The 10,724-nt window shown below is 38.6% G+C and overlaps 2 protein-coding genes across 2 annotated transcripts; one reads left to right on the top strand and one right to left on the bottom strand.

The window, feature by feature from the left end:
• Positions 1–484: 484 nt before the first annotated feature.
• LOC149408310 (uncharacterized) lies at positions 485–1,646 on the bottom strand. The gene is made up of 2 exons (XM_089625027.1): positions 1,285–1,646; positions 485–1,187 (listed from the first exon to the last, which is right to left on the bottom strand). Exons 1-2 carry the CDS (start codon positions 1,644–1,646, stop codon positions 485–487), a joined length of 1,065 nt encoding a protein of 354 aa, XP_089481153.1.
• Positions 1,647–6,816: 5,170 nt separating this feature from the next.
• On the top strand, positions 6,817–9,942 carry LOC149408309 (uncharacterized). Its single transcript, XM_089625018.1, has 3 exons — positions 6,817–7,894; positions 8,154–8,249; positions 9,251–9,942. The coding sequence occupies exons 1-3, from the start codon at positions 6,817–6,819 to the stop codon at positions 9,940–9,942; spliced, it is 1,866 nt and encodes a 621-aa protein (XP_089481144.1).
• Positions 9,943–10,724: the final 782 nt, after the last annotated feature.

The raw sequence follows: 10,724 nt of genomic DNA, 5'->3' as shown, positions 1-10,724 counted from the left end.
GAACAACTCTATTACTAACCTAACCACTTGTACATGTCGAACTAGTTGAACTCGTTGGCATGAAAAATACTCCAGTTTTTTTTCATTATTAGGACGACTAGTTCGACGTATATTTTGTCATCTCAGTCGAACTAGTAATTATGAACCAGTTTTTGTTCATTATTAGGCGACTGATTCAACCGGCCTTTGGTAGTTCCGGTCGAACAAATATTTAGATTAGTGTGCTCTCTGTTTGGGCGACCACGTAAACTAGGTTGTGGTTGTCTTTGTTTTTCATTCAAAATTTAGAAAACAGGTTCAACTCAACACTAGTCGACCTGGTTAATCAAATATTTTCAAAATTTAAAACTAAAGATTAAACAAAAATAAATAAATAAGTAGAAAATATAATATCATGAAAATAGTTAATTAAGTTCAACATTCAAATAAAACAAAATAGTATAAATAACATAATGTTAAGAAATACACAATATCATGTCAAATTTCAACTAGATTGACCAAAACTTCTAATCTTACGCTTTCGGTATTCTCCAACTGAAGGAAATCTCGTTTGTTGGAGTCTTCTACGCTTGGCTTTGAACTCTGGAGCGTAGACTTTTATGTCTTGCACGTCATCTGGGACTATACACTCTAACAATTCTGGAACAGGGTAGATTGTCTGAACATAAGCCAAAGCCAATGACCATAACTCTTTCACGTAATACTTCGAGCATAAAGTATACATGTTGTTTGGACCACCGGGAAAAGCAGCTAGGGCATGTGCACATGGAATTTTATCAATATCAAAAACTTTACAAGTACAAGTTTTCTTCTCCAAATCCACTAAAAAACTACCATCTTCTCCTGTTACGTGGAACTCAAGAGTACTCATGTTCAACTCTCGAACTTCATAGAACGTCGACTTCTTGTATCTTGAATGTAATTCCTTCTCAATCGCTGGAGTTAAGAGTTGAGAGGAAGATCCTAAACATGACTCCTTCCGATGCCTATTAAACCATTCAGAAATTTTTTCCACAATTGCATCGGCCAAAGGTATCAAAGGATACGCTCTTGCTTTCTTCAACACCCCATTGATGCACTCGACGCCATTTGTACTTAAGATGTTGTAACGAGAACCCGGAAAATAACATCTAGCCCATTTTCCAACTTCAACACTATTTTCAAGGTATTCCGTTGCTTTTGGATACCTACTTTTATAGTCACCGTAGAGTTGGTTGAATTCTGATATTGTGTTTGACTCGACAATATCCATGAACTTAGTTGCTACAGAACGATATGTCTTACCTTTTTTTTCTTTTTTCCTTATCAACTTCAGGGTCGTCACGTGCTTTACTCTTAACCCGTGTCTTGATATTTTGAGAAAGATGCCATGCGCATAATCCATGTGTTGACTTTTTGTAGACCTCGGCCAATGCTTTGAGTATACTTTGATGTCGATCTGAGATGAAGACCAACTCATCATCATCAGGTATTATCTCTTGTAGTTTTGTCATAAACCACCTCCATGAATCATTATTCTCCGAGTCAACAACCGCGAATGCGAGAGGATATTGGTGGTAGTTACCATCTTGAGCTGTGGCAACAATCATTGTACCTCTATACTTAGTCTTCAAAAAAGTATCATCCACGACAATCACCTTCCTCATTGCCTTGAACCCTCAATGCATGCCCCCAACGCCATGAAAAAAATACTTGAACACTTGATTATCGTCTACAACCAAATGTGTGACCGTTCCGGGGTTTAATTTTTTCAACATGTGCAAGTAACGGGGAAGTAACGTAAAGCTCATGTGGTGCACCTCTAATACCACTTGCTGCCATTTGTTTAGCCCTCCAAGCTTTGTGGTACGATATTGTCACCCCGCGATTCTTCATAGTATTCATGATCGCCTTCAGAACCGGTGTATCAAGTTGGCCCGGGTATTCTTTTCTCAACATGTCGGCTACTAAACTCGCAGTCGCTTGTCGGTTTCTCTTATCCACGGCATTAGAAGAAAATGGATGTATATTATTGTATGTTCGGATAGAGAAATTATCAGAGTTTGGGACGATCGCCGCTCGCAACTTCCATTCGCAATCCTCAACTACACACTTCACCACAAACAATGTCTTCGTCGACTTTATAATTTTGAAATCGAAACAAGCTTTTAGTGAGGCATCGATGACCAAATTCTTAACGTCTTCTTTGCTCTTGAATTCTTCTCCGATGAAAACATTTAGACCATCTTCATAGTTGTATGCCGTACAACAATCATTGGTTTCTAATATCTCACAATGATCTATTTCAATACCCATATTTGAACGTATGGTCATATCATCTCGATCGGATGTGTGCTCAAAAGTAGGCTCACTTGGAAGATTACCTTTTTGGATGGATGTAAAAGGAACATCGGACGATATCGGAGCCTCAATGTGAACATCAAAATAGTCATCTCGAATTTCTTCTTCTATCTCCTTCTCGTGCATTTCATTTGCTTCATCCTCGTTACGTTCGCTCTCTTAAATAAGCTCGACATACAACACACTTCGACAATGAGATACGGCACAACGGTCTAAAAGATAACACTTGACGTCAATATCATCCAAAATATACTTAGGTCTCGCTGGTTTTGAGATCAAAGATATATAGCTCAACTTCAACCTTGTTGATGTGTTCACAAGAAGCCTTTCACGTATTCTTTCAACAAAACAAGAGAATGTAACATTATTTACGTCGTCTAGTATCATACTTTTTAAGTCTTCATTCATTGAACTCCATTCGTATGACTCTCCGTCTTTCTTTCTCCATTCACCATCATATTGAAAATACACAACACTCTCCGCCATAACCTTCAAAAACAAAAATTATTAGCAACTAGAATATATAAAATTTCACTACCCGAGTACAAAAAATATCAACAAGATCAATAAAAAAAAATTATGGATTTTACAAATAAAATATAAAAAAAAAATTCACAATATGAGTTCTTGGGTCGACTAGAATGACCAAATCAACCGGTTCAACCAAGTCGACCAAGCCGACTGAGAAATTTTCCAGAATAGTTGACCTGGTCGTACCTCTTCGTTTTTCCTCGAAAACTTCCGAAACTTTCAGGCTTTCAGTCCAGAAAAAATATAAATCACACACTTGATACATTTTTAGTATTTTTAAACTCTCAACTACAAAATTCTTACTTAGTAATATAAATATTCCGTAAATAAGAGATTTAAAGTAAGAAATTTGAGATAAACTTACAAATGTTTGATTTCTTCAACTTGTTGAACTCAACAATGGAAGCCTTGAGTTCTTTCTCACGAATTTTGAAGCTGGAAATGATGATTAGGGTGAGATTTCCATTAAAGAAGAAGAAAGACTAAGGAAAAAAAGTTGGATTAGATTAGGGTGAGTAGTTTCCATTAGTGAGGATGAAATGCTTATGACCTAAATATTTTATTTTAAATTCGTTTTTTTAAATATAAAAATAATATAATAAAGAGATCTGATTACTATTTTTATTTTACATTTTTTTTTAGAAAATGATATGATAGGTATTTGATTTATTTCATTAAAGGGGAGAGTTAGCCTTGCAAATTGTTTACCTAAAAGGCTAATGATGTAAAGAAAATTCATTATAAGGTTATTTATACAAAGCCTCCATTGTAGACACAGATAAAAGGCATAGGCAAATATTAACTGGAAATGACCAAATTAATGCTTTTCCCATCTTTGTCTTTAGCGGTGGGCATATATGTCCTATTTCATGTTTATTTCCAAATTAATGTTTTTTTAGTGGAAAAATGTGTAAATCAGAGGTATTTCTAAAAGGAAAGAAAAAAGTGACAGGAGAATATCTCTAATTAATTCCATTTTTATAATATTAATTAACTTTTTTTAAAAAAAAATAATATTAATAAACTTATTCAAGGTATGTTAAGAGGATGTCGTTTAACCCAATGATCAAAATATCGTCGATATCAAGCTATATATCGCCGATATATTGTTTTATTAAGGGTCTTAGTAAAAAATTGCATATAAACGTTATCGTTTGATATAATATCGTTATTATATCGCCGAATATCGCCCATTTTTAAAATATCGCGACATATTGCTTAGTTATATATTGCAAAATATCGTCCAAAAATGAAAAAAAAATCATCGGAGACTTACCAGAGCAAGTCGACACCCAGAGTCAAAATCTTAAACAATTTAGGCGATAATCACCATTTCGCCTTCATCTCTGTGTGAAATCGACGATCACGGAAGAGTTCTTATACAAAGACGACGATAACCACCGATATGTCGGGATTGAATGCACGACGAGATCCAAAGTTAGGGTTATGATGCTTTTTGTTTTTGTTTTGTTTTTTTACATTGATTTAACTCGAGCTTTGTTGAAATTTTTTGCATATTTGACATAAGTACTTTATTATCTTTCAGATCCCCAATTTTTTGTAAAGTTCCGACGAGTTTTCAATTTTCCGACACCCACCACCCATTTTTGGTGTGTTCAAAATTTTCAGAATCATTATTTTATTGAGGTTAGTGTAGAAAATTATGATTTGGCTCTGATTTCGGAATTGTGAATTGGAATTTATGATTGTGTATGGAAAATTGTGATATTGAAATTAGAATTATTAAATTGGGATTTTACAAAATACGAATCAAGAATTGTGAGTGTGATTGTGATTAAGAAATTGCGAATTATAAATTGTGATTGTTAAGTTGCGATTTTTTTATTTACATAAATTACCTACAAAGGACCAAGAAAATATTATACGCTCATCCAAAGAGAGGCGAGCTGGTTCATGTGCCACTTTTGTGATTTGAAAATGAAAGGTGGCAGGATAACTCGTATAAACTACCACTTAAGTGGTAACAATCCTTGGAAAAATGCGAGGCCATGCCGAAAAGTTCCTCCCGAGGTTCGAACCGAGATCCGAGAAATGCTTCTAGAAAGCACCCAAAAGACGCAAAAGAAGAAGAGTTATGATATTAACGCAGGTCGAAGGTGAAGAAGTCGAGTTTGAAAGAGAGTTGTTTAGACAATTTAAAAAGAACCATAAGGAATAAGCCTCAAAAAGATTTGCTAGGCGGTACGAGGGTCTCGGTCGAGGCTCGGGCATAGTGCCCTCGGGTATGTCTCTTTATCGATCTCAGAGTGCGAAGCAAAAAAAAAATTCCGGAGATGGTGAATCCAGGTAAGAAAAAAAAAGTAGGCCATCTAATTAGCAAGTTTTTCATCCCCGCAAATATCGTGTTCAATAAAGTAAAATCCCATCATTTCAAGAACATGATAGCTGGAGTCGCCGAAGCAGTAAGAAGTTATTTTTAAATGCTTAAATATAGAACTGTTATGTTATAGAAGTTTAAATATAAATTTGTACGTTATTCATTTACAGGTCCCGGTGTGCCTATTCCCTCGCTTATGAGATATCCTCCGTGTTCTTGCCGATGGAGGTTGATGACTTCAAGAAGTACGTCAATGCACAACGACCCACGTGAGAATAATATGGATGTACCATTATGTCCAACGGTTGGACTGAGACCATGAAGTTGAGTATTCTCAATATCATGTGCCGCACATTGTATCGACTTCATGTTTGAGGACATCGGGAAACGTCCTATTATTGTGGAACCAGTTGCGAAAGCTCGTAACATCACAAAGTTCATTTACACCACTTGAACGTGTTAGCAACGATGGAGAAATTATGCTTTACTGAGCTTATTCACCCTGGGAAACATGATTCACGATGAACTACTTGGCATGTAGGAGCATACGCGACAACATAGCCCAATTGCGAAACATATTCATAACAGAATCGTGGGAAGTAGTTCATGTAGGAGCATAAGCATCCATCACTGGTAAAGTTGTGGAGCAAACAGTGATGGATGCTCTTTTTTTACATGATTTGCTCTATTTATGAGTCGATGTACGCAGCTCTACGTTCATCGCCGATACTAAAATTATTCTCACTCTCTCGAAATGATGTACAATGTGTTTGAGTCGACGGTTACCCTTCCTTAAACTTTAACCACGGTACACAAGGAAACGACAGATCGAGATAGCGGCAGATAACCTTTTATTTTATTTGAAGGCAGCGAAAGTCAATGGTGTAAATAGTTCTACACATTGACTTACGAAAAATATGAAAAAGCTTCTCTCTTGCAGAATTTTCCGAAACATGTAAAAAGTCCAAATTACAAGCCCTAATCCGAATTCTTCTCCGAGCTCCAATAATGGCCGATGCAGAAGATTCTCCCGGTTTTATAACTTCCATCTTCCCGATCGGAGAGCCAGAACCAGCTCCAGAAGGTTCCAACCACCTCTAATCCTTAAATTCCATCTCCCAGTGGTACGACTGTGAATTATCCTATGACGATGCTAAAGATATGAATTGTAATCCCTTCGTTCCGCCGAATTCCGGAGGCGACTCCGACTCCGACTATTGGAATTGAGTGGCTTGTTTTTGTAATTGGTTTGCTGAGTTGTTTAGTTGTTCTTTTTTATTAGCGATAGCTTTTCTTTTGTTATAAGCAATCTTTAAATAGATTGTTGTTTTACCTTTTTGTCCTTGTCTTAGTATGTTAAGTAAGGGTAGTTATGTACTTTGTCAAATCTGTACATTTAAATTGGGTCTTCGTTCCCAATTCGAATTAATGAAGTTTTCAGTATTTCTTTTCTTTTCAAACTTCGTTCGTCTTCTTCTTGAAGCTCTCTCTGGGTTTCGATCGTATTATGGTATCAGAGCGATTCTCCGCGAATCAATCCTGATCGGAACTCTGTGATTACCTAAATCCCTTCTTCTCCGTCTCTTCTCGTTCATCCTCTCGACAAAATGTCGGCCGATGAAGCCTTGATCGGAGATCTCTCTGCGAGTGGAGTTACATCTCGGAAAACCTCGATCGACGATGTCGTTGATCCTTTCTTCTTGCATCATACTGATTCACCAGGAATGGTCTTGGTCACACAGCAAATGAATGGCGAGAACTACCAATCTTGGAGCCGATCGATGAGGATGGCTCTCCAAATCAAGAACAAGCTAGGGTTCATCGATGGATCGATTTCGAAGCCTGATGGTTCGAACCTCAATCATCTGAATTCCTGGATGCGCAACAACAACATCGTCATCGCGTGGATTCTCAATTCCTGCTCTAAAGAAATCGCTTCTAGCGTTACCTATGGCGACTCAGAAATGGACATCTGGAAGGATCTTCAGGAGAGGTACGAGCAGAGCAATGGCCCTAGGATCTTTGAACTTAGGCGCGAAATTATGAGTCTCACGCAGGATCAGATGACTGTTGGTGTTTACTACACAAAACTCAAGATTCTTTGGGAAGAATTGAGCAATTACAAACCAGCGTGTACCTGCACATGTGGAGGATCAAAGGAATTGGTCAATTTCATCAATGGAGAACATGTCATGAAATTTCTCATGGGGCTGAGTGACGCCTTCAACACTGTTCGTGGCCAAATTCTTCTTATGGATCCTCTTCCACCTATCAACAAAGTTTTCTCTATGGTGTGCCAAGAGGAAAAGCAACGATCCGTGAGTTTTGACAATTCTGCACCAGAACAGTCAAATCCGATGGCAATGACGGTCAATGATCAAAGGAAATCCAACAAGAGAGAGAAGCTCGTATGCACACACTGCAAGATGACTGGACACACCACTGACAAGTGCTACAAGCTCCATGGATTCCCTCCTGGTTACAAACCGAAGCCAAGAAATCAGGCTAATCTGGCAGAAGGAACTCTCGGCGTTCAAGAAGACAAACCAGAAGTCAAGACCAACCCTACACAGAATTTGACCAATGACCAGATTCATCAGATCATCAGCATGCTCTCCAACCAGCTCATGAGTCCAATGAATCCTGAAGGTCATACCAACATCAACCTGACATCTGCCAACCCAGGTTTATGCTGTTTAAATACAGATTCAGGTTGTGTCTCTAATTTTAGAACTCGTTGGATTCTTGATTCTGGAGCCTCAAGGCATATCTGCACTAACAAATCTCTTTTCCTTGGCATGAAGAAGTTGTATAATTCCACTGTTACCTTACCTAACCATTCCGTGATACCGGTTTTTTTATTGTGGTGATATCTTTATTAACAATGATCTTGTGCTCAAGAATGCCTTATATCTCCCTGATTTTAAATTCAATTTAATGTCAGTGCATTGCTTGACGCAGAATCCATCTATTACTGTTTCCTTTACACAAGATTGTGCTGATATACAGGATATGAAGAATGGGAAGATGATTGGCAAGGGTAGAGCACAAGAAGGGCTATATATAGTCGCAGATGAATCTTCATGCCCTATCAATGTCATATCTGCCCACACATGGCACCACAGGCTCGGCCACTTGTCTTTTAAGCGTCTAGAGTCCATTAAACATAAACTTTCTTACATTCCTAGCAATAAGACTGATCTTTGTTACATATGTCCTCTTGCTAAACAAAGGAGATTGCCTTTTCAGAATAACAATAGATTGTCTGAAAGCATCTTTGATCTTGTACATTGTGATATTTGGGGACCATATTCAGTCACCTCGTATAATGGTTTTCGTTTTTTCCTTACCCTTGTTGATGATTATAGCAGATTTTGCTGGATTTATCTCATGAAAAACAAATCTGATGTACACAAAATCATCCCTCGTTTTTGCTCTATGATCACTAACCATTTCTCTTGTTCTATCAAGCATTTCAGATCTGACAACGCCAAGGAACTTATCTTTTCTGATTTTTTTTTCTCTAAAATGGGGATTCTACATCAATTCTCGTGTGTGGAAACTCCACAACAGAATTCAGTTGTGGAGCGAAAACACCAACACTTATTGAATGTAGCTTGATCCCTATATTTTCAATCTCAAATTCCTATTGCCTATTGGTCTGATTGTGTCATGACAGCAGTGTATCTCATCAATAGAACACCTACTCCTCTTTTATCTCATAAGTGTCCTTATGAAGTTCTATTAAAAAAGGAAGTTGATTACAATTTTTTGAGAGTTTTTGGGTGCTTAACGTTTGCTTCTACTTTACAGGCTCATCGTACTAAGTTCCAACCAAGGGCAAGGAAGTGTGTCTTCATTGGATACACACCTGGTGTAAAAGGATATAAATTACTTGACTTGACCACTCGAGATATTTTTATATCTCGAGATGTGGTTTTTCATGAATTTTTTTTCCTTTTCACAATATTAAATCTGACTTTGCCCCGGCTGATCCTTTTCCTGACATAGTATTCCCTTTACCTGATCTTCATTTGTCAGGTACTGTGCCAGCAGATCATGTTCAGGATACTAGAGATGAGTCTCTAACAAGTAATGACAAAGCTTCAAGCACAAACGTGGATTCAAGGACTACAGATCAACAATCCATCACTATTGAGGCTACAACTGACAGACCTGGTGATGCTATCATACCTTTTAGGCGTTCAAACAGGCAGAGAGCACCACCAACACGTCTGAATGACTACCATTGCAATGTGATATGTGCGAAATCAGGTGTTAAAGCTCCATCCCCACATCACATTTCTAAGTATTGTGCATATCAAAATTTGTCTGCCAATTTTCAGAGTTTTGTTCTATCAGTTTCTAGTCATTATCAGCCTCAATATTACCATCAAGCATGCCAACATGCTAATTGGAGAGAAGCAATGAGAGCAGAACTTGAGGCTATGGAAGAAAATAGAACTTGGTCTATTGTTGATCTACCGAGTGGTAAAAAGCCTATTGGTTGTAGATGGGTTTATACTAACAAATTTAATGCAGATGGATCTCTTGCTCGCCACAAAGCACGTTTGGTGGCAAAAGGTTATAACCAAGTAGAGGGAGTCGATTTTATTGACACCTTCTCTCCGGTAGCAAAATTGACCACTATCAAAGTGTTATTGGCTTTGTCTGCCACACATAATTGGATTCTTGCACAATTAGATATAAATAATGCTTTTTTTGAATGGTGAGCTATTTGAAGAAGTCTATATGGATTTGCCTTTAGGTTATGATATTCAGGGGGAGCGCGGTGGCCAGAGCTCCGAGAACAAGCCCGGTGAAACCGAAGGTTTCGACCTCGGCGGCCTGAGGATCGCCGATTTTGAGTCTTAATCGGACAACGAAGAGATCCGGCCCGACGAGAGGCGATCCGCTTTCGAGGAGTTCAATTGGAAGAAATCGAAGAGAGCGAAGGCCTGGCCGTTTCTCTGACGGCGGTGGAGATATCGAGACGATGCTTGACGCGGTGGAGAGCTCCGACTGGGAGATTATGATGGCGATCAACACGTTGGCTTCGAACGCGAGCCTGGACCGGGACGGCGGAGAAGCCAGGGCCGGAGCTCGCCGGGGAAAGGCTTCGTGGAGAGCCTTTCGGTGGTGTCGGCGGAGGCCGCAGAGGAGCTGGGAAAGAACGGTGGTGCCTGTACTATGTGTAAGGATAGAGTCTCGACCTCGGGTGGAACGGTTAAGAGGCTTCCTTGTAGCCATTACTTTCAATCCGATTGTATCGTTCTATGGCTTGGGATCAGAAACACCTTCCCCATCTGCAGGTTCGAGGTTCCCACTGATGATTGGAGGAAGATCGTCACACGCCCTAGGAACCCACACCATCATGTCTTTTCGGAATTCCAGTTGTTCTCTTGAATTGAAACTATCATGCTCTTGATCAACGTTTGTGTATGTGAAAGATGAAAACTTTTCTAGTATAAGGCTTTCTTGTAAAAAAATAAAATTTACCTCTTTCTCCGTTGTT

Source organism: Urtica dioica, chromosome 1 (assembly GCF_054948205.1).
Source record: "Urtica dioica subsp. dioica isolate 48M chromosome 1, U.dioica_male_clone48M_v1_H2, whole genome shotgun sequence".
Classification (NCBI taxonomy): Eukaryota; Viridiplantae; Streptophyta; class Magnoliopsida; order Rosales; family Urticaceae; genus Urtica; species Urtica dioica.
This window is presented reverse-complemented; position numbering and strand designations above follow the sequence as displayed.

Coding starts and splice junctions, on each gene's coding strand:
- LOC149408309 (XM_089625018.1), top strand. CDS start 6,817: ATGTCGGCCGATGAAGCCTTGATCGGAGATCTCTCTGCGAGTGGAGTT. Junction 7,895..8,153: donor CCTGACATCTGCCAACCCAG/GTTTATGCTGTT, acceptor ATTTAATGTCAG/TGCATTGCTTGACGCAGAAT. Junction 8,250..9,250: donor TGGGAAGATGATTGGCAAGG/GTAGAGCACAAG, acceptor TTCATTTGTCAG/GTACTGTGCCAGCAGATCAT.
- LOC149408310 (XM_089625027.1), bottom strand. CDS start 1,646: ATGAGGAAGGTGATTGTCGTGGATGATACTTTTTTGAAGACTAAGTAT. Junction 1,188..1,284: donor AAGGAAAAAAGAAAAAAAAG/GTAAGACATATC, acceptor CTATAAAAGTAG/GTATCCAAAAGCAACGGAAT.